We start from the raw sequence: 23,556 nt of genomic DNA, 5'->3' as shown, positions 1-23,556 counted from the left end.
CCTGAGACATGAGAATGATCTAAAATGTACACCATACTTATGTCTTTAGTTGCACCACTTATCGACCATCTGGTTTAAAAATTAGACATTACATTTCTAAAGCCACTTCTTTTCTGCAGTGCGGCTTCTGTGTCGAGGACATATTTTCTTTCCGACGCAGCATGTGCTTTCAAATCAGAGAGATCTGCTCTACATCAAAACCACATGACAAATTATTTTAGTTGAACCTGCTGTGTTCACGAGCCATTAACATGAAAACTAATTTTGATGCAAGATAATTGAAACATTTCCAAGCCACTCGAAACTCATCCTTTCTTGTTTAATCATTCGTTTAAAAGTGATTGTTGTTTTCTGTTGCGTTTGTCTGCATTGTGCGTTGGTGTGATGTAGTCGGCGAGGGACTTGAGCCAGATCAGTGACCTGCAGGCCCAGCTGGAAGAAGCCACAAAGGAGAAGCAGGAAATCCAAGAAAAGGTACAGTAAAAAGTAGTATTCATAAGCATCTGCACAGCAGTCTCTGGGGAACCTGCTCACTGCCTCAGCACTTCTCTCTGATTATGCTTCAGCTTTTCTGAGAGTACCACTGATTATTATGACCACGAATGCTTGGTTTCTATGGCGTTTTCTTTTGTTTTTTTTCCACTGAAAAGTGCAAATGCAATCTACATGTAAATAGTACAAATCTGTGAAAACTCACAGCCAATGTGGGAAACTGTTCTTTCGCCTCTCCGTTCTCATATACAGCGAAGGCATGTGTCAGCAAACCATTACGCTGGAGAAATTAAAGGACTCATTCAAGGCTTTTTCAATAATTGTCTGCCAACACGACCTCACCACTTCAGTCTCGGGGAGTTATCTCGTGTTTTTAGGATAATTTGATTCGAAAACACAAGAACCCTAAATGAAAAGTGGTAATTTGAAACCAGTGCTATGAGAAGTGCTTTCTCTATCGAGACTCGGCTATTACAGAAATGAAATGCGATAACGGAACATAACAAAAACAACACAAACAAGTATTGGTCCTGTGCGTTATGATAATTTCAGTCAGCTAAGAAGAAAAAAAAAAGTGTTGTTCTACTCTCACACATATCAAAGAGGCCCTTGCTACTGTCGTTCACAGTTGAGTCACTTTTTAAATGTCAAACTGTTTTTTTGCTGGAACCAGTGGGCCGCCTATTCACAAGGCCGCCTGATGCTCGCTACTTTCTATTAATCCCATTATGTTTTGATACACAATCTTTAACCTGTAGGTCTGATTGGACATGGAGCCCACTGTGTTTATAGACAATACCTTATGTCTTTTGTTTTATGCAGTGGCTTTTCAAAGCTTTGAGCTGCCGATAAAAGTCTTCGTTTATTTTTGAATTATCCTTAAGAACTATAACAAAGGATAATATTAGTGGAGCGTTCAAAAGGGTTTTTTTTTTTTTTGTTGGGCCTCCTTCTGCAACCATCAATTAAATTAGTTTAAGGTGACTTAAATCCATTTGTGAGCAAGGTCTGGCTCTTTAAATCAGGAATTTACCCTTTAAATGATATGAAAATGAGTACAGAGTTGACAATAAACAGTCTTTAGCATCTTATCGTAGGAATTCACACAGCTTAGCATAACTAGCATCTATGAAGCAGCCTTCTCTGTATATTTTCTAGAGTTAGTACTTTCTTAATATAGAGTCTTCCCTTGAAGTTTCAAGCACAAAAGAATAAAAAGGAACAACTTTGGACTATGTTTTACTCTTTTTCTTATAATAACCGCAAATTGTCCTTGCATTTTCAAGCTGTGCAGTATTACTATTGCAAATAACTATTTAGATGCAAATTTTTGGTATCCTGACCCCACTTTGCCTGTAACAGATTTGGCCAGCTGAATGGACTTGTGCTACCTTTCATATGGATTTTAGTGCTAACATGCTAAAGTTCACGGGGAATAGCAGAGATATCAAAGAAGTGAAGGAAAAGAAAAAGGAGATATGTGACTTAATGGGGGCTAGCGAAATCTGTGCAGTTCTTGAATGAATCATGGATGTGTCTCTACATGGCTTCCTTTTAAGTAGCTTCTTACATCTCTGTGCTTCTCCTGACTTAATTTTTAAACACCTCACTGATGCTGATAATTGTCTTTTTTTCTTGTTTTTTGGACGTGCTTACATTTAGGCTGAAAAGGAGACAACTTGCAAAATAAACAACATGAATCTTTTCTGAATTATGAAGTTGTTCGTAATTGCTTTCTGATGAACAATCTGACAAAGAAACACAGCAGAGCACTGTAGGATGGGTTGGGGGGGAAAAAAGCTGATGTAGACTATATGCAGCCTGACTAATACTTTTTAATGAATGTCTTGCTGGATCCTTTAGATGACTGTAATATGAACGGTGGTGAGAGACATAATGTAGCCCTATAACAAGTTTTGGCAATACTCCAGAACATGCAGACTTTCGATTGAGGAGAAATTGGTTATTGAGCATGCAGGGGGGTTCTGAGAAGAATGAGATCAGTGATCAATAATGGGCTGGAACAGGATTGGAAACAAGATGCTGCTGGAGAAATAATTCTGCTTGCTTTAACCCAGCTTATGATACGTGAAGAGGTGATGTGCTTTTCTGTGTGTCTGCGTTCATTTTAATTACAGATTCACCCACCATTTAACTTTTTACATCATTCTTTTTATTCATCACATCTGTATTTTTCTTGATTTAATTTTGTTTTTTAGTCTGGAATCAAATGGCATAAATAGCTAGAGACTCATCAGACATAATATTATTAATAATTACTTTGTCCTAAATTTTCTCCTAAAGTATTCAAACCAAGAAAATATATTGTTTTACTTTGCTTGGTGCCCAGGATTGTTAGCTGTTGAATATTTTGGCAGTCACACACTAAAACATGCCTTAAACGTGATTTAATCTAAAGTGTCGTAAAAATGCATTCGACTTATAATAATAAAGCTATTGAAGAGACAAAATTCAAAACTACCAAAACTTGTGTTTTAATGACACACTGATAAATTGACCTGTTTATTGGTTCTAGGATTATTTATGTGAACTGAAGAATGTATTGTTAATAATCTTTAAACAGCTGTAAAATTTGATTATCTAAATAATTGTCTCCTTGTTTAAATTTGAAAACCTTTCTGGGATGTTTCCTGCCTCTTTGTTGTTATTTAGACCCAGATCTGCTCATAAACCTATTCCTGTGACCCAACGTCAGTGAGAGGATGACTGCTACTGAATCCTGTCATCCTTTGACCTTTTTCTTCTCCTGCATCATTAGAACGGTCACAATTTTCACTTATTCATTTGAATATTTCAAGAACCAACAGATGGCTGGCTTCGGAGTAACCATCCAGAAATCCAAGGGTCACAGGTTACTGACTCCACATCAGCATGTTAGCCTCATCAGAGCTGTATTTTGCTGCAGATCTTCTTTTCTTGTTCTCCTGCAACATACTGAGCAACCGTCGTTTTTACAGCTCACCAACAAAAAGCTTTTTTTTATTTGAATTTAAAAATTGTGGAGCTACAGTGGTTTTATCTGATTTGTCCCATCTTTGAGCTGATTGGTTAAATTGCTGGATCCTGTGAGGTGTTAGCTAATGGTTGAGGCTCTGAATAAGTGTAGATTCATATGGTAAAAAGGTTAATGCATCTGATTTAGGCCTGTTTTTATAATAGAGCTTTTATCATGTTTCCCTAATGGAGTACCATTTGCTCAGAGGATAACCTTTCTGGTGTTAGGTGTGACATATATTAATGCAAGGGAATTTTCTTAGCTGATGGATCGATGTTGTAAAATGAATTTCTTCTGAGCTGCTGAAGCTGAATTTAGTTTAACTGCAAAACCACCAACATTCCTGTATGCCTTTAAACTGCCTGAGGAAGTAATTTTACCCCCTGTCAATGCAGCCTTCATAATGACAAAGATGACATTTCTGGAGGCATTATTTTTCTTACTTTTCAGTCTTGCATATATATCCATTTTTTGCAGAAGAGAATATTTATATACATATACGTTTTAAAGTAATTTTCATGCTTAACATAAAAAAAACAGCCCACTTATCAACCTTTTACAATTTTCACAATTAAGCTAATGGTAAATAAAAACGTTGTCGCCTTCAGAAAACGTATTTCTGTTTTGGAATATCACAGTGAAGGAGTGTGAATCTAAGTGCTCAGCTCATTTTGTTCTGATATTTTTAATTAATTTATTTATTTTAGGTAAAGAGGTAAGAAAACCATATAAATGTTTTGATTTAAAGTAGTTTATTTTTGTTTTGTCTAATTATATAAAAGCCTAGTAAAATACATTGTGTGCATGTTATTTGATAAAAGTGTGAAAGAGTTTAAGATAATGCTGTAAATTTAGAAATAAAATAGTATATGTAATAATACACTAGCCTCTTCTACTGGGCTTACTCAAACAGTAGCATGCCAACAATTCAAGATTCTCTGCTCTTATTGAATATCATGGTTTCACTAGTCTGTCAATGCTAGTTTGGGCGCCACATTGTTTGTACGCATTTCATGCTTTCGTCACTGGACGTTGTTGGAAGCAGGTTTCAAATGACTCTGAAAAACTCAGGTTGGACAGTGAAGTATTGAAAATTCCAGATTAATATTGTTGTGAACACATTTATCATGGCTACCAAAATTAGTATGGGTTTCCTAAAATGTGTTAAAAAGATGAACAAAATGTGTTATTACCAACAAGAAAGCCAACAGCAGAAATTAAATTATTAAAAATATGTGATTAGATGTAGTAGTAGTAGTAGTAGTAGTAGTAGTACTCCACATAACTTCCCATATTTATATGAGATTATTGAGAAATGACAATGTATAGACTTATCCCACAATGCATCCAGGAAACAGACTCGTGTTTTTACAATTAATAAAAAAAGATGCAATTTAACTATTTATGAAAGGTTTGTAGCAAGCTCTGTTAATTTCTTTTTTTATTTTATTATAGATTATTGTTTCAGGCAGAACACCCTGTTGAAACTGTTGACAACGTATTACTGGTAACCAGTCCAAGCCTTTACATGGGCCAAACCCTGGTTAGACGTCATTACGTTATCTCATCATAACACACAAACATTGCTTATTTGATCATTTTTAACCATAGTAGCGGGTCACCATGCATGGTTGTTTTATTTTCTGCGAGTGTTGGCTCTGTCTGCCGAAGACTGGCATCCCTTCCTCTCCCCCACTTCCAACTGGGATAGAAACCAGTGTCCCTGCGACTCTGTACAGGATAATGCGGGTGTAGCTGATGAGTGGATGGATCTGCACTGGATTAAACAAATGCAACCATCTGCTGCAAAAACAGTGTGTAGCTTCTGCCACTCCCGAACACCGTAGCGCATTCCTGCTTTATTAAAATTTACGTGAGCTGAAGCCACTCGAGGCCCACCCTTCAGAATATTTCTGGCTACACTTAAGATGCACAGCGGGCTGCAAGCCACTGTTAAAATGTGCCAGAGTAGGCACTGATTGTTATCTAAAGCATCTGACCTTGAAGTGGTTATCTCATTCCCAGTAGGAGGGAAATCTGGCTTCTTTAGAAATATCAAAGGAGAGCTCCAAATCCTCCTTGTCTTAGATGCAGAAGTCCCTCATTAGGTGCCCTGCTGCCTTTCGGGCCAGTTTTGTTGTGACGTGTCTATCTTCCTTTTATCAGTCATGGAAGAAAAAAGGATTTAGATAGAACAAACGTGCTTTGCATGAAGCTGAAGCCTCTTTCAAAGCCTGTGAAATTACCGTGACTCACTGTTACTCAGCCTGAACCACAAGCTTTTTTTTTTTATTTTTTTTTTTTTTTTTTTTTGACCATTTTAGGTAGAGTGGAGGCTTATCTCAAACTCATTATTCATACTGGATGCATCTTATTTATATTTACCAAAACAGAATAAATTAACTCAAATTGGGTGAAAAAGTAAACGGCAATCTATTTTAGAAGATTTAAAGATCAAGACTTGCTCTTAATGTTTAAATACCTCACAAAAAGAGGCCGATAAATAAGGAGGAAGTTTGCAGCGACTATTGCTCCTCAGAAACTGACTTTGAATATTTACGTATCTGCCTGGTGTGTGATATCCTTCCAGCTCCATTCACTCCAGAGCCAGTTAGAGTTCCAAGAACAGTCCATGGTGGAGAAGTCGCTCGTGAGCCGCCAGGAGGCAAAGATCCGCGAGCTGGAGACTAAGCTGGAGTATGAGAAGACTCAAATTAAGCGCTTGGAGGTGAGATGCTCCTAGAAATTTGACTAAATTTTATAAGAAACAATTATGTTGTTTTTCCAGTAAGCTGTGGTATAGCACGCTTCACATAACCCGTTACACTGAAAGTAGGAAATGCATCTAATAGGAAATAATATTTTGATTAGTATGTAAAGCAATGTGCAGTACAAACAAATGCATTCTTGATTTTTTTTTAAGGTGCTGATGGCATATTTGAAACATATCTATTAAATCGTCATTTATAAATGCAAACATTAAAAGTTTTCCATTATGTGCTTTATTATATAAAGTCAACGTTTTCTCAATGTATTCAAATATATTAGCAACTAATATATTTGCTGTTAAGTCAGAACATTGTGCTAACCACGTTCCTATCGTTTGCTTGCCAGAGCCTAGTGGGCCGTCTGAAGGAGAACCTAGAGAAGATGACTGAGGAGAAAAACCAACGCATCACAGCAGAAAACAGGGAGAAGGAGCAGAATAAGCGCATGCAGAGACAGATAAGAGACATGAAAGAAGAAATGGCTGAGCTGTCCAAGAAGGAGGGGGAAGCAAGCCGGAAGAAGCACGAACTGGTAAGGTTTTAGCTTCCTTGGTAACCTCACCTGTACTCAAATGCGCTTATAGAGGAATGATGCCTGTTACGTGATGTTGTTCATTTGCCAGGAAATGGATATTGAGAGTTTAGAGGCAGCAAATCAGAGCTTACAAGTGGACCTTAAGCTGGCCTTTAAAAGGATTGGGGACCTGCAGGCGGCCATCGAGGATGAGATGGATAGCGACGACAATGAGGACTTGATCAACAGGTACACTCCAGCTTTGAAGCTGTGAAAATTAATGTTGGCCTTTTGCATTCCGGGCATTTTACCATGTTACTGGCAAGAAATGCACAAACATGTTAATGTTGGCAGTGTACCAATTGGATGAGGTCCTACATAAATGCTTTTAGGGTTGCCAACTTTTAGAAATTGATATAGGGAGCGCACACTGCACCACCCACTACTCCCTCTTCTTCTTTGTACTGTGGGGGAATAGTGTTTGTTCCTTTTTCACTCTATAATCTAGGCCGTTGCAAAGGAAGATGCACAATTTTAAATTAAACCGTTCTAAATTCAGCCAGATCTGTATTTTGGAGTGTCTTGAAACTGTAGTAGATATGGCGAACTTTCAGACTCCAGGCCCAACAGTGAAACTGATCAATGTTCCTGAGGGAGTTTTACAAACGGCATGTTCTGTTAGTTTGTGTTTTTAAGTGCTCATATTACTAAAATTAACATGTTTCACATATTAGCTGATTTCTTGATCATCTTAAAATGCTAGAACATTCTTCATGCTTAAGCCAGACACAAGGTCTCTATCATATGAAGGTTGGTTTTACATAAAAGTTCAACATTGCAGTTTGTTGGATTTACATTAAAATGACAAAATAAAATTTCCCAGCCTTTGGCTTAGTTTTTAATTATTTGCTTTAATACTACTAATAAAAATCTCAATAAAATCAAATTAATTTTCTCATTTTAATAGTCTGAGACCCTTAAGATGCAATTTCCGAATATCATCTGGGTATGCAATTCATTTAGATTTCTTAGTAATGTTTTCTCCAATGGTCCTGTTTATTTTAGCCTGAAACAAAACAAAACAGCATAAAGATAATTTTCGTAGTAGGCAGTTTATTCTGGTGTGTCATAAATTTAATTATAGCAAGAAAGAACATATTTTATTAAATAAAAAGTACCTCGCTGTTTTCTGATCCTAGTCGTTCACATAGTGAAAGGCTTCTAAAAACATTCTGATCAATAATTTATTGATATTCAGTTAGCTACATTTGTTTTTGCTAGGATCTTAACGTTTAGTGTCAGTTATACTCTATTACCTTTTGTTTTTTTTTAAAATGCTCGTTAATTTCAGGATTTTCCTTGGTTTGAAAAATGAATGAACCACTTGATATGTTGTGTTTTAATACTTAGTGGCTCTTTGAATACCAAATATGGGAGAATTTTCTATTTTAAGGGAAGGATGGCAAACCTGATTTATGCACATTGCTTCACCTTTCCAGTTTACAGGGACAGAAAAGAGAGCCTAGCCATCATTAATGTTAATAATCTCAACTGTCTTTCATGCTGTGAGTCAAACTCGCTGCTGCGTAAGGGTCTGTTCCCTTTGCTTCAGTACACACAATTGGAGTATAGCTAAAGGCCTAACAAACTACAAAAACCTGCTGCTTTTCTTAGCAGGCTGTCAGTCATCTCTACATACATTTCAAATCTCTTTTGTACTCTGAGTCATGTGCTTTGTCTGCTCCAAAAGTACTCCTCAGAAAGTTTAATTCAGCCTCCTGCCTCTGATCTTTTGTCTCTTTGCTTTTTTCCTCGCTTGTTTGATTACCGCCTGCCTCTTTACAGTGAGGTTGAGGGCTATGCATGCTCTGAACTCAGGGAAGTAAACACCGACTGCAATAATACAGACCTCCAAAAGGAAGACATTACAAAAAGCAGCTCTGTTTACAGAACAATACATGGTTATTTTCGTGTGTTTGCATTAGTGTAAAAAAATGTCTTACTATGGTGATATCTCATTTTGTCCTCCTTTTGCACTGTTATTTGTGTATCTCACCTTTGCTGTTTCTCTTTTCCCTTCCCTTCTTGGTGTCATCCTCACTTCTGGCAGTTTGGAAGACATGGTGACAAAATATCAAAAAAGAAAGAACAAAATGTGAGAATGGAAAAATGCACCCTTTGTTTCCGTCGTCGTGTGTTGGTTGAATTTTTTTTTCACACCAATTTTAACCACAGGGGAGAATAATGCACTATTCCTATTCTTTCACGCTTTAGTTTTCTCCCCCAGTAGCCCTGTGAAGAGAAGGCATTTTAAACAGAATGAAAGGCACTCTCTGTGTTATACATCTCAGATAAAAGCTGCATTTAAAAGATGGCCCCATGTTTGATTTCATTTTATTTTATTTTATGCCAAGTATCTGCAGGTGTACACAGTCTGCCTCACTGGAGATTTCAGGCTTGTTTGGCGAAATTTGCACATAAATAGATGATATACTATAATTGAAAATGCCAGTCACTCTCCCTTAAACCAATCTCTGTGCTTTGGAAAATATGTCTTTGAAGAAAAATAGTATTCTAAAACAAACCTTTGGTAATACTGCATTCTTATCCCCCTGGTTTTTTTATTTTTTATTTATTTATTTATTACATCAAACATTTTTTGAAGCTTGATTGCATGCTATCAAGTGTTTAGGATTAAGGGATTAGGATGTTGGATTCAACTTTAGTAACTCCTGCAGCTTTTCCAAAGCATGTGCAGCATGTCCAGTCACATTTTAGAGACGCTTACAGCCTGTTTGACATGTGATCAGGGGGAGGTTAAGTCGAATTACTAGTTTCATCATGCTCATGTAAAAATATAGCATCTAACTGATTTGAATAATACATCTAGAATAATATATCATGCTATAGTTGCAAGCTTACAATAATATTACAACTTTTTTTGATGTTCTGCTTTTTATAAAGCAGCTCAACTGTAACAAGCCAATAATATTGGCTGGTTAATTAGGCCCTCTCTCCTCTTTTAGGCATCTTTACAGAAATGCCGCGCAGAGCTTGAAACGTGTAATATTAAAAAAGGCATAAAGTTACTCGGCATGATGGGCAGCTCTCCCGTAGGTTTCCACCTAATTACCGTGTTTTTCTCAGCCTGCAATATTTCCAAGTAACTCAATTAGCCCTTTTTGTAATCAGGTTAAAAAGTGTTTCAGCCTTCGGAGAGGGGCAGGTCCAAACATTTTGAGAAAACTATGGCCACTCCAGCACTTTCTGTGACAAGCAGAAGAAACGCAACATAAAACGTTTAGCTTTTTAAAATGTTGATGCATCTTGATGCCGGTAACAGTCCCATGCCTAGCTTCATATATCTAATTTAAGATGAAATGGCACAAATGATATTGTAGTCCTACATAAACTTGTTTAGCAGACAAAAGTGAAACAACAAAAATTGTTTAAGTGTGTTGCACACAAAAGTCATCTATTCCATTTTTTTAAAATGTGATTTACCATATTGGTTGTAATGAGATTTTGTGCCATGATATTTATATCTCTCTTCATTCTAAAGTCTCTCTTGTAAACCATCAATCATCTTTATTTATCAATGTAAAATGATGAATAGACCTGAACCTCTGTTTTAGGAGCACTGAACAAAAATTCCATTAAACAGTTTGACATTTATGAAATTTTTAATTCTTTTAGAGAAAATGCGAAAAATAATATTTTTTCTCAAAGCTATAGCACCACATTAGAAATAGACGAGCATAAAATCCAATGTGTTGGGAGACAAGACAAGTCAAGTCAAGACAGACAAGTCCATATTCTGATCTAGGTAATTTGTGAAAACATTGTTGTATTTGTAGAAACAAAAAAAGGCTGATTCTTAGTTTTGCCAGAAATGTATTCATGTGAGCCCAGTATCCTGTACAATCTCATGAGCTCTATTTATTTCTACACCCCAATGTTTTTTAGTGTGCCACTTTTTAGATGATCCGATCAGTAGTTGGATTACATCCTTTACATAAACTGTATTGAATTGGATGCGACTTCCATGTGAGCTGGACCCCTGCAACTGTTGGGAGTGCAACTGTTTGATATTATGATGAAGGCCCTGAGATTGTATATCAATGAATACACAGTCAGCATGTTGTGCAAAACAATAGCACTGCAGTGCACCACTCTAAATGTTTTAACTCAAAGCTCAGCTGCTTTCCATGCATCCAAGCTTCCCACTACTAATCCAATCATATTTAATCACTATGTTGAGAGAACATTTACTTCAATGCAAAAGTTTGCTTGGTTATTAAAATGCCTAGTGACTCTTCGTAAGTGTTAAATGTGTCTAAGACTGATTGCCTTTTTTCTTTTATGTTTTGGATGTTGAAAATATTTTGCGACTTTTCATTAAGATATTTAAATCTGTGTGTACTGTCTGGCTGTCCTTGGTTTTCTCCTTTTCAATATCTGATTTGTCTTATTCATCATACTTAGATTTTTTTTTTTTTTTTGTCGCATTTTCATCTGAGCACCCATGTGTATCGGTGTTCTTCGTTTTAAATTTTTTTTGCCATGCAACTTGAGTAAAAGAGCAACGATTTGCCGTGTTTACTTAATCACATTTCTCCTCCTTTCAGCACCACTGCATTAGCAGCATGGATGAACATTAATGGAGGAGGTGATTTTTCTTCTAATAATGAAGTGGAATTTCCACATGATTTGAGGCCCTCTCCCATATTTTCACTCTCCGCGTTTGAAAACAGAGGTTGTAATAGCAACTCGATTATTATTGCAGGGAGAAGATAATGTAAGTTAAATTACTGTTGTTCAGGCTTCAGGATTTCCCGCTCTCACATTGCAGCATTGAACATTACAAGACACTTTAATGCTTTACTGACTGGTTGTATTTTATTTTTTCTTTGTTTTTCCACCTTTCCACAAGGTGATTATCATTGTGACTACAAAGGGTAATGAGTTTACAAAGTGTGTCGTGCTCAGAATTTTACAATTAATTATCAGAACTAGCATAAAAATACTGTTTTATGCTGGTTTTAGCTCAGCATTAAACTGATAGCACCAAGCCATACGGGACTCGGTGCTGAATGTAAGTATTTGTGACAAAGATTTACAACTGGTGCAGGCAAATTGTCAGAAGCGATTAATGTTGACTTTACAAGTCCTGAGGCTTGTTTGTATCTGAAAGCCTCTGGACTGGTTTCCTAGTATTGTGCGACCAGGGACAAATCAGTTGTGACACCATTTTTACAGCACTCAATTGCAAGCCACCTTTTATTTTTGCACACTTGTATGTGTCAGAGAGAGGCTGTGGAGAAGAGTTTGCCACTGGCTGCTTAAGAGTTGTTTTTCTTTTTTTTTTTCTCTTTTTTTTAAATGTATCACATTAAAAAGTCACAGTATCGCTGACAAATGGGCAACATGTGTAATCAACTTGCTGGTATTGAGACTATTATCTTCTTTTTGATGGGCTTTTATTGGTGGTAGTTAATAAGCAGTCGTGAAGAGAGAGGGGGTGGAAAATAAACAGATGAGAATAGCTCAGTTTTCAGTTTTGCCTTTGAATCACCTCGAAAGTTTTGAATTTTGTTTAGAAAGTGCTTCTATTTTGCTCTCTTTAAGTAGCAGTGCTTCCTGTTTAAAGAGAATATGCCATAGTTATATATACTGTCTAACGCTAATAATTGTTGAGCTTGTCACAGTTTTCTTAGCTGAACAATGTGTGTTACTATGCAACATTATTTTGTACTTCATCACTTGATATATAATTGGAAACCATAAGTCTTTGTGGAGAGCCATTCTCGTTTGCCATTATCTGTTGGGGTAGCGGCATCAGCACCAGGGACTTAAAAAGTCTGAACAACCTGATAAAGAAGATTGGTTCTGTTCTGGAAACAACTCCGGACCCTCTGGAGATTTTATTTTTTTTTTTTGCATAAAATCAAGAAAATTACAGACAACTCCTGAACATGCTTTTCATGAGGCTGTTATACTGTAATAACGTCTTAAGTCAGAGGCTTTTTCAGAGCCACTGTAATACAGATGGTCACAGGAGGCCCTTCTTGCCCACAGCATAATATCAGCATCCATGACAACTCTGAAGGAAATTGTGTAGTATGAGTTACAGTAACATTTATTTTCTCTCTGGTATTAATAAGATATTTTTGATGGAATTGAGCAGATCTACAAACCTAGGAAAAGTATATGAACCTTCCATCTTGCTTGTTGCAAAATTCAGAATTTCACTCAAACCTTTTCAGGCTAATTGATACAGCTGTCAGGCATCACCAATGTAATATAGAGTATAATGGCATTGAACTTGTTTGGCTGAAAAAACAACTGTTAACAACCTCTTGTAAAAGTGCAGATGTTTAATATCCACTAGCTTAAGCTGCTTTTATAAAAACTAAAATGAACAAAAACATTGGATGTGTCTTGACAAGCTGTTAGCCATCTAATGAGGATTTGATACACACTTATGTTGATATAACATGTTTACTATACAAGTATGCTATTACACTTACAAGAAAGATATATTTTTGTTGTTTTCAATATATTTCTGGAATAATATTAATCTTTACACTGCAAAGATTAATGACAACAAACCTGCATATGGTTTGCAGTAAACATGTTGATTTAATAATTTTACTTAAATCTTTGCATCAGAATTATTTACTTAGTAAACAGATAATGCCATATAGTTATGAAAGCAACATGTTAAGACTGTTTTAGCAATAGTAGAAATGTTGCTTGTTTTTTTTTCTTCAGATCAAAGTGATTACATGATACCATACATTTTTTTTGTTTTTACACTTAGTTCAAATACCATAACTTTTTACTTTTCCTTTTACGGTTGTTACACCCTGAGAATCATATAATAGCCTAAGCCTACTAAAAAGCCATTTCCTCTAACACTCTAATGCCTCTTTCCTCACAACCACCTTTATAAGTAGCCATCTTGTTTTCTTTTTTCTTTTTTTTTTCTTTTTTTAGGCCAGTTGTAAAAAAATAAATAAATAAATAAAAGTGAGATAGAAGCTTGCTTTGTTATCTGAGGAGGAAAATGACTGGATGTGAGTCATAGCGTTTGGGGACAAGGGGGACAGGGGGTACGGTTGAGTGCTGTGCAGTGGGAGACCTTCCCGTACATTAAGGCAAGTACTGCATGAGGACGACTGATGGAGCCCAGCAGCAGCGTGCCTGTCATTTCACACCTCTTGGAACATTGTGCTTGCACCTTGCGAGCATTTTACGGCATGTTCCGGAGCTCGGATAGATAAGCTTGTCCACAAAGACAGATCTGTGAAGTGCATCACTGTTTCTCATTTTTTAATACTAGGCAGCTCTGTGCGTAGTTCAGTGATATACAAGGCCAGATTTATGAAACATGGCTCTTTGAAAATTACTGTAGCTAGGGCTATAAATAATAGCACAGCCAGCCATTAATCAAGTGGAGCTCAAAATTGCAGATGCTTTACAACAGCGCTGTCATCACTGGTTTGGATATACAGTCTGTCGTCTTGCAGCTAAGAATTGTATAGTGCAGGATGTCAGTTTTTGTGACAGACCTTAGCACGCTGTCAAACATACTTTAGGCCTACGGAGCATATGGGTATCTGCTATGTGCAAATGTATTCTCACACATAATGAAGCCAAGGAAAGGGAGCACATGTACTCAAGTTACAAACAGTATGTCCTCAACAACAGAGCTATTCTCTCTTGATGCCTTTCAGCCACAATGATTTTCCTGCCAAATTAAGCTTCCAGGAACATTACATTATTTAAAGTATTCGCCGTAGATCTGAATGAGCAGACACCTCATCCAGGTGGGATCTACTTTTTTTTTTTACATTTTTTATTTTTTATTTTTTTTATCTTCATCTGTTGGTTTGTGTGTATTGATTGTGATGTCAAGCTAAGAGGCCACAAGGCTGCCTGGTGGCTCTGCTCCAATACCAATCACAGAGGGACAGAGGACGTGCAACACAGATGCTCAAAGCTTAGACCCAACAAAACAAGTTAATTATACCTCAAAGAGTTTCCTTCAGAAAGTGCACTTTCACTGGTGCTTTTGCAATGCGGTTATGTGCTGAAAGGATGTGAAATCTTGTTTTATTTTCTTTTTTAGGCCTAAAATTTATGGAAATGATGGAATAACAGCTGTTGCTTAACTGTAGCCTGTCTAATTTGCCTTGGGTCGTTACACTATCCCCTATTATTACGAGAAAGACTACAAGTGCAAAAGCTCAGCCAAAAGCTTTGGAAATGTGACACCTAATAATTATTTTTTTCGGCGCAACTTTTGAACTTTAACATTTTTTATTCGTATAATATTTCTAAATGGTAATGAGTATGTCTGAAAAGTTTGTTGATTCTAAATGGTAAAACAAAAACTGACTATTTGTTCTGTGAATAGCTTGCAGACATATGCAGATTTAGGAAAGATGTGTAACAAATGAAATTTAGTGTTAGCACAAATTACAGTGTTTTGCAAACAGATCCAACCTCCCTGAACTGTATCTTATGTTACAAGCACAATGTTTGAGAAACTAGACTGGATTTTATTTGATAGACATTGCAGGAAGTAGATCATAGTTATGAAAGAAATTATGCTTTACGTGATCTTCAGATTTAAAAAAAAAAAAATCTTAAAAAGTGTGACCTGCATATGTATTCAACCTCCTTTACTCAAATACCCTTAAATATAATCCAGTTGATTCAGTGCAAAAAGGCTATGTGTGGCAGAAAAATAAAACTGCATGTCATCCAAAGACCATGATCACCATGATGATATATAATGGTTGTAACATGATTCATGCTTTTCTTAAGCAGGTACAGGGAAGCTGATAAAATTTGATTGGAAGATGTTTAGACCTCAAGATATTCAAATGTCAGAGTTAGTAAAATTTTCCATTTCTAAATGTGTAATGCTGGAGGATGCATACCCTAAAAGGTGTGCAGCTTTTAATGCTGTGAAAGGCGATGCCTCAAACTACTGAGTCAGGGTGCCTGAATGCAAATGCACATCACACCGTTCACATTTTAATAGTTTAAAAGTTCAAAGCCATTCATCACATTACTTCCATTTCATAATTACGCAGTACTTTATGTTGTCCTACAACATAAAATCTTACTGAGTTCAGTTTAAGTTGTGTGACAGAATGTTAAAAAATAAAATAAAATCACAGGCGATAAATACTTTTGCAGAGGACTGCACTTTACTTGAAAAGTGTAAAAAAAAAAATGTATATATATACATACATATATATAATATATGTTTCAAACTTGCTTGATTCTTCACAGTGGAGAGGGGACAGAAACTGATTCAGAAGTGGAGGACCGGGTGGATGGAGTTAAGTCATGGCTCTCAAAGAACAAAGGCTCCAGCAAGACTTTGTCTGATGAAGGGAGTCTGAAGAGCACCAGGTTAGTCCTTGCATGCTTTGTATCGTATCTGATGATCGTCTAGTGATTAAACTACCTCAATTTCCTATCTTCAAAAGGCCCACGATTACCTGGGGCATTGTGCAACAGAAGGAAGGGTATCTCATATGATTAGGTGTCAGCTCTCTTTTCCAGTAATCTGTCTAATGACAGGAGGTGGTGTGGGGAAGCGGCTGCTGTCACATTTATTGAGGTGGCCTGTGGCCAGTTGGCAAGCCTGCCAAATGACGCTTCTGACTGTCAGATAGGTCCTTTCACTAGTTGATTGCTTCGGTTATAGCAATGTATGCTGTGCACCACAGCAATAGTCAGAGGTACGGGTTCCAAGGACAAAATGAAAATGACAGCATCGCGCTGCCAAAAATGTAAAATCATCCCAGCCACTGATCTGGAGACAATGTTTCACAAAGCCAAAGATTAAGATTTATCATGTACATGTACATCTTTCCTTGTGGTTATCTCTAGTGTCAATTTTGTTACGTAACATTCCAGATATGCAGCAAATGCAGATGCCACAGAGATGAAAGAAGGTAAGGAGAAGATGAGTGACGGCAGCAAAGATAAGAAGGAAGTAGAGCAGAGCAGATCAGTGTCTGTCATGAGTTCCCTTAGCTACAGAAAACGCTCCAACTTGAAGGACTCCATTGGGGGCACTGGAGACGAGAATTCGCTGTTCAGTACTCTCAAAGAACAGCCAAACATACCGGATCACACTGCAATGCGCAAAGCAAAGTCAAAATCCGGTGAACTCCAGGAAGACAGGAGAAAAACTCAGGCCGAAGAAGATATGGATGACAACGGCTCAGTCATCTCTATGGCCTATTCTGAAGCCACAAGCCGAGCCAGGAAGGGGTTAGAGTCCCGCTGGACCTCCCGCAGCACCCCGGAGTTCGATACGGAGTCCATGGTGTCCTCAGTAGCTCCAAGCAGGGTATCCACTAGGAGAGGGATGCTGGACATGGATGATGACAATAAGTCAACCATTAGCAGCGTGAGTCGCGCAAGCCCCCGTTCTCTACGTCGCAGCAGCTCTTGGAAAGATGACAAACGAAGCAGCTCTCGTTTATCCGTCGCCCGCAGTTGTGGCCTAAGTGAATTTGGTCTGCACGTAAATGATGACGACGACGCCCACAGTGTCGCTTATGGAGAAGGGAAACGTTCACCCTATAGTCCCCGGTCTACTAGTCGCAGCTACTCTACTCCACCTCAACCACGCTCCTCAGACAGCAATGCTGTCGAAGCTTCTGACATTAAACCAGTCACACACCGAAACTACTTGGACCCTGACCTGGAGGCTGCAATTAATGAGGTGCTAAGCTTCAAGCCCATTAAGTTCAAGCGTAGCAAACTGGACGAGTCGAGTGGCGACGAGGATGAGAAGAAGGGCCAAGGAGGTGAGGACAGGCGAAAGAAGGGGGAGGATGAGGGCACGTCAAGCTGGTCCAGCACCCCCCGCAGTCGTAAGGATAAAAAAAGCAAAGTCTCATCTTCTGAATCCTCTTCCTCCTCATCCTCCTCTTCCTCGTCCTCAGATGGCCGTCACAGCAGAAAGAGCACAAAGGGGAAAAAGGACAAGAAGTCCAAAAAGAAATCCAAGAAAAAGCAAAGTGAATCAGAGGATTCCTCTTCTTCCTCTGAGTCGTCCGAGTCATCCTCTTCGGATTCAACCGTCTCTTATCGAAGTTCCAACAGTGTTAAGAAGGGCCCAAAACAACAGCACGATGATGAAAAGGAGCGCTCCGCTCATGGACAGACTAGCAAGAAAGAAACCAAGAAGAAACAGAAGAAGGTGGATAGCTTGGTGATGAAGTACCTCTACAGGCCTGACAGTGACTGATACCAACAGAATAAGGTGACGCATGGTGTGCTATCTAGGAGCCTGGCATGGATTAAAAAGAATTGAGGGTCTTCTCCTCTGCATACTAACTTTGCTGTGTGAGAGATTTAATATTTTATATACTACCTCTGATACGCTAATGTTTGCTTGTACAAGATGAGTCATACCCCCTTATTTCCTTTCAGACAAGTCACATTTCCCTTTAAGTTTTAAAGAGCTTACTTTAATGCTTTTTCTGGCTCTTAATTCGCTTTTATTTGGAGTGCATTATCATATGCTGTCATCACAGCCCACGACAAGCTAAGATTGCCTTCCATAAACACAGAATATAAACAGTGCAATTACCAGCATTTGCTCACCTCTGACTGCATGTGTCTGCTGATTTTCTGTCATAGTGTTCCTCCATTTTGAGATTGGATGCTGATTTAAGACCACTTTGATCTTGGCCCCTCTCATACTGGGTTATCTTTCAGCATCAATACGAACTAATCTAGATTTATACTAAATGAAAGTGCCAAAACTATTATTGAGAGCAGGTAAAATAACTGCTTCCAACCTTCAACCAAACCTCACTTCAGAAGTCTTTAGCTGTCCCTTTAAGGATGCCTATGTTGTCAGTACTACAAACACATTGCCATCCTTATTTGGGATCTTGGATTTCATGTTAAAATTTGTTGAAATTCTTCCTTAGACTCTTTACAATTTCACATATAAATGCTACAACTGTATTAAATTGCCAACACTTTCACACAATGTTCATATGCAACCCAACGATTTAGTATTTTTCTCACCACGTTGTCATGCTTTTGACTATATTTTTCTAAAAAAAAAAACAAAAAAGGATTGTTTTTGCTTTCATTGTGTAACTGTAGTCACGCTAGACTGCCGTACACACACACCACCTTTGCATCTAAATGACACCATAAATTATCTTACTGGTTCCATTCCCGTCTAGTGATGAAAGACGTATCTGCAAATGCGAGACTTTCTCCTAATGTTGTTTGCTAATGCTATAAGTGCACAGTGTTAAAAGAAGGACTCTGGCTGTGACTTTTCCTCCTGCACAGAGATTGGATGAAAATGCTCCACCAGGCATATCACACCTACAGTGAAAAGAAAAATTGGTGTAATTTTGGCTGCCTCATTGCAAGACACTTTGCTTTATAAATTAAGTGTTGAAATTAGCTTCAAGCTCCAACGGCAGTCTATTTTAAAATGATCTTTTACAGATATTTTGGGAATCACTGTTTATATTTAGAAGTACAAAATGACATAAATTATGGCTTCACCTTAGATCTAAATCAGCTTGTCCGAAGGATGCTGACAAATGTAGGGTTGTAACAATAGCTCAGTTGAAACAGAAGTATCAAACTAACAAAAAAAAAAAGCTGTGGTGCAACACGACCAGCTGCTACAGGAAGTTAGAAAAGTGAACACATTTCTACTGACTTTCAGTAGTAATACTTTGGAGTACTACTTTTGAATTTCTTTGTAGTTGAGAGACATGCATTTAAATATAAGAATTAAAAAAAACAAAACAAAACTTAAAACTAACCAAAAAATTCAAAAGCACCTATTTATGCCTAATAATGCTAGAATAATCTACCCCAGTCTCAAATCGGATCATGATGATCTTTGTTGTTGTTTAACAAACCGCTAAGTCTTTCTTTCAGTTGAAGGAACAGACACACCGGTAGGTGGTGGTATTAGAAGATATTCTCAGAACTTTGACGAGTTATATTTCCGTGCCACTTTGTTATAAAATGAAAGAGATTAGATTTAAAATACTTTGGCTCCAAAAAGTTCAGACATGTTTGACTGAGACTGAGTTCAGATTGGATTGTTTACCCTCTCACACTTGCAGACTCCAGTCTTCACCTCTACTCACACAAACAGATTTTTTGGCTGACTTGCCCTGCCAACTGACCGCATCGAGTGCAGATTTTCCCCCTCAACTGGGAATCGGTGGTAAAATCGGCCAATAAATGGCTTAATGGGTTCCCAGATTTATTGATATCACAGTAAAGGAAACTAAATACAAGTGTATGCACTACTGTGCGTTTGTCTATCAAATGAAATACCAACAAAACACATAGAGGTATTGTAAAGTGTGAAAATTTAAAAAGAGTGTCACTACATTTGTAAGGCACTGTACCTCCGCAGAGTGTGATTTTTAGAGACTTTAGTTGGATTCTGTTTTACTGTTGCTTGTGTTCATCCTAACATTTGTTTTTTTTTTTGCATGCACAAAGCAATAAGCTTTTTCCATTAATACGATACGCAAATGTTTCGCATATGCAAACTGATTCGGTCATTTGCCTACTACCGTACGTGCACACCTTAGTGAGGTCACAAAGAGCATTAATTTGTTGCCTAAATGCTGTTTGTTGTTCACCTTAATGTATTTTAAAGCCTCTCTGTCTTTGTCTTGTCTGTAAATAGGCAAGTCATGATATAATGGTGTGTCTATATTTGTGTTGACCCCTGCAGTCCCCCTGTGTACCGGAGACACATGAGTCTTGGCAGATCTGATGAAGAGGATGAGGCTGACAGAGACTCCGGCAGGCAGTCCCTGCGGCAAAGCAACAGCGACGGCTTATTGATTGAGAGCTCGTCGTAACCCCTCAGTCAGGCAACCTTGTTCTTTCAGCGACACCAATCACACAGAAGGGACTCGCTTCGTCTCCCAGCACTGTGTTACCACTGCCCAGCATGCAAGGACAGAGCAGAGAGGCACGCAAAGACACTTCAATTCTTCACCCTGGACTTGTCGTCACGCTTATTATGGTACCTTTCGTTAGCACAAAGCAAATTTCCTCCCACGGCTAAGTTACACCTCTACATTTTTACTTTAAACAACATACTGAGTTAGTTACACAGCAAAAAAAAAAAAAAAGAAAAAAGAAAGTCAAGCACTATCTAAAGAACTTTCTGCTGCTGCTGCTGCTTTAATTTACGAGAGCTTCTTTTCAGGCAAATTTAAGCTCCCCTCTGCTCTCTGCTCTGACTATACACATTGCTCTGCCAAGAGGATTTAGATAAGCTGCCGGCTGGACTCCTTCAAGAAGGTCTGACCAACTATTAAGATTATTCTTATCTTCTCTCCATTCATGTGGACTGGCACAGTGGGAGAAATTAGCCAGTTTTCAATTAGTTATCTTGCTGTAAGTTTACACAGGGCTCATGTCCTAAACTAAGATATCTCTATATGAACAAAGTGTTGCTGTGTGATGACATGAAAGTAAAATAAATTGTGAAAATAAACGTCTGTGGTGAGCAAAGCTGTTAGATGGTTAAACGTGACCCTTTCTGTCACACAAAGGTATTTATATAATCTACACATATATAAGATTTTGTCTGGAATTAAATGCTCTAAGTTATATTTAAATGAGGGTTTTCTAAGGCTTGTTGAAGAGTGAACAGTAAAGTTTATGTAATATTTATGTTTTATCCTCGTCACCAAGTGGGACATTGAAATGCAGCAGATTTTGCTCCCGCATGGGAGAATTCTTGAGCGTTCAGCATTAATTATTGTGTTTTCGTTCATACACAAGCTTTTCATCAGTTCACGTAGATGCTGAGATGCAGGAATTAATATCGCATTTTTAAGATGCATAGGGTGCAGATTTCATCTGCCTCTGACCAGCTCCTGCTTAATTGGTGGACACCCTGCAGATTAATGCTCCAGATTCAAAGCAATGTTTGAATGTCACTAGTTCCAGCAGTAAAATACTTGTATATGATGGTTTTTCAATGCTTTATTGTAATAATACTTTGGTGTGCCAAAAAAAACCAAAACAAAAATCCCTATTTCTAGATTGTGTGTTCATTAAAGTGGTTAAGTTTGATTGACAGTCGTATTTTTCACAATCCAGAGTTCTGCCTGCTGCTGCATTGAAATCAGACAGGTGGAGTTAAACACAGAAAGTCACTGCAGTGGAATTCACTTCCTGGTATTCCAGTTAATCTTTCCTTTCATGTTGGCGCACTGGGGATAAATTCCACTTGGCCTGAGGAATGATGCTTCAGGAGATCGGCGACCTCTCCCAGAAGAATAATGCAGCCGTCGTTTTCACAGAAGTTGCCCAGGACAAAGCTAGGATGGGCTGGTATGAGATTCTTTGGAGTAAAATACCACAGTTTTATGTTCTTCATACAAAGACTTGACACAAAAATGTTTAGCAATTTTTCATACTAAAGGTAAAATAGTGTATACAGGTAAAATCCTACTTTATTGTATTGAAACAAACTCAAGAAAAACTACACTACATTTAATTAAGTGTTTTGTATAGAAAATTACACCTTTTTGCTGCTTTACTATTTGTAGTAACACAAGTCTAACAAGCTCATATAAACTGGTTAATTAGTTGGGCAATCTGCTCAGGTACTCGGCGTGCAATGAGATAATTAACAGCCATGTCACTCATGGCTTGCCAGCAGTCGTTTCAAACATTGTTACCTTAACAGGAGTGAAGTGTGGCATAACTTTAGTCTCCATACTTTGATTGTCTTGATGTTTTGATTAAATATATTTCCAAACAGCCCAATTTGTCTGTCTTGTAAGCAAGGGAAAAGTGTAGAGGCCCTTTTCTCAGCCAGCTGACCGGCAGTGTCCAGCAACAGGTATGGGAAGGGCAGCACTGTGTTACTCTACCGGATCAACTCAATTCAAACATGCCTGGCACTTTCTCTGACATCTCATTAAAGGGACTTCAGATTAGTGTGAGAGAATCTTCTCTGGTAGTTTTGAATTAATCATTTTTTAAAACCTTGATATTGGAAGCTAACTCATGTTTAGTGTTCTACGTCTAATTTTGAATAATTCAGTTTCTTCATTTTACTTGCATTAAAAATAGACAAAACATTTTGAATGTGCAAAATAAACAACTCAACTTTGTTTTATGCGACTTACTATTACAGGTGCTAAAGGATCTTGAATAGTGTACACTCAAAACACATTGTTTTTGAATCTTAGATCCAAAGCCCCTAGCATACCTTGAATGCTGGTAACCTCCCCATGGTAAGAATAAAAACCAAAAAAAGTTGTGCTGCTCTGCAAGCTCCCCACCTCCCAGTTCGATTTGAGTATCTACAAAATGTGCGATGACGTGCTTTCTGGCACCTCGCGGTACAACACATGGGACCCAAAGGATTCGACGTCCCAGTGCCAGACTGCACCAGACGACCCCTGGGGGCCCCCCATGTGCCCTCTGTGGGCGTAGCTGCTGCGCACAGTGTTAATAGAGTGGCTGCTCACTGAAAAGTTGCATGAAGATTTCCAAAAATTAAAACTCGCATTCTGTAATATAAAACCTTATCAGAAGAAGATTACATTCAAATATTTTGCCTTGTCTGTCTAATCATACTCATTAGCCTCGACCTGTTGACATTTTGTAAAACTCCCTGCTTAGATTACGCTCTAACATAATTTTAACTCCTAAGCAGTAGAAATGGATCAATTAGTCTCTGCTGAGACAAA

General features: G+C 37.9%; 1 protein-coding gene across 6 annotated transcripts in view; it reads left to right on the top strand.

The window, feature by feature from the left end:
* The window catches only part of LOC103133935 (unconventional myosin-XVIIIa), a 106,982-nt gene extending 85,057 nt beyond the window's left edge, over positions 1–21,925 (top strand). For 3 of the 6 annotated variants that reach the window (XM_016668318.1, XM_016668317.1, XM_016668320.1), the window contains 8 exons: positions 391–474; positions 6,099–6,236; positions 6,623–6,808; positions 6,900–7,039; positions 8,901–8,945; positions 16,100–16,222; positions 16,733–18,092; positions 20,568–20,655. In XM_016668318.1, coding sequence (XP_016523804.1) covers positions 391–474; positions 6,099–6,236; positions 6,623–6,808; positions 6,900–7,039; positions 8,901–8,945; positions 16,100–16,222; positions 16,733–18,077 — 2,061 coding nt within the window. In that variant the 3' untranslated portion in view covers positions 18,078–18,092; positions 20,568–20,655. Of the gene's footprint in view, positions 1–390; positions 475–6,098; positions 6,237–6,622; positions 6,809–6,899; positions 7,040–8,900; positions 8,946–16,099; positions 16,223–16,732; positions 18,093–20,567 lie in introns of all 6 variants that reach the window. The other 3 variants (XM_007545926.2, XM_016668321.1, XM_016668319.1) reach the window with 2 other exon arrangements.
* The last annotated feature ends 1,631 nt before the right edge of the window (positions 21,926–23,556 follow it).

This window comes from Poecilia formosa, unplaced genomic scaffold (genome assembly GCF_000485575.1).
Source record: "Poecilia formosa unplaced genomic scaffold, Poecilia_formosa-5.1.2 Scaffold14, whole genome shotgun sequence".
Taxonomy (NCBI): domain Eukaryota; kingdom Metazoa; phylum Chordata; class Actinopteri; order Cyprinodontiformes; family Poeciliidae; genus Poecilia; species Poecilia formosa.
The sequence above is the reverse complement of the archived record's forward strand: the minus strand, read 5'-3'. Positions and strand labels throughout refer to the sequence as shown.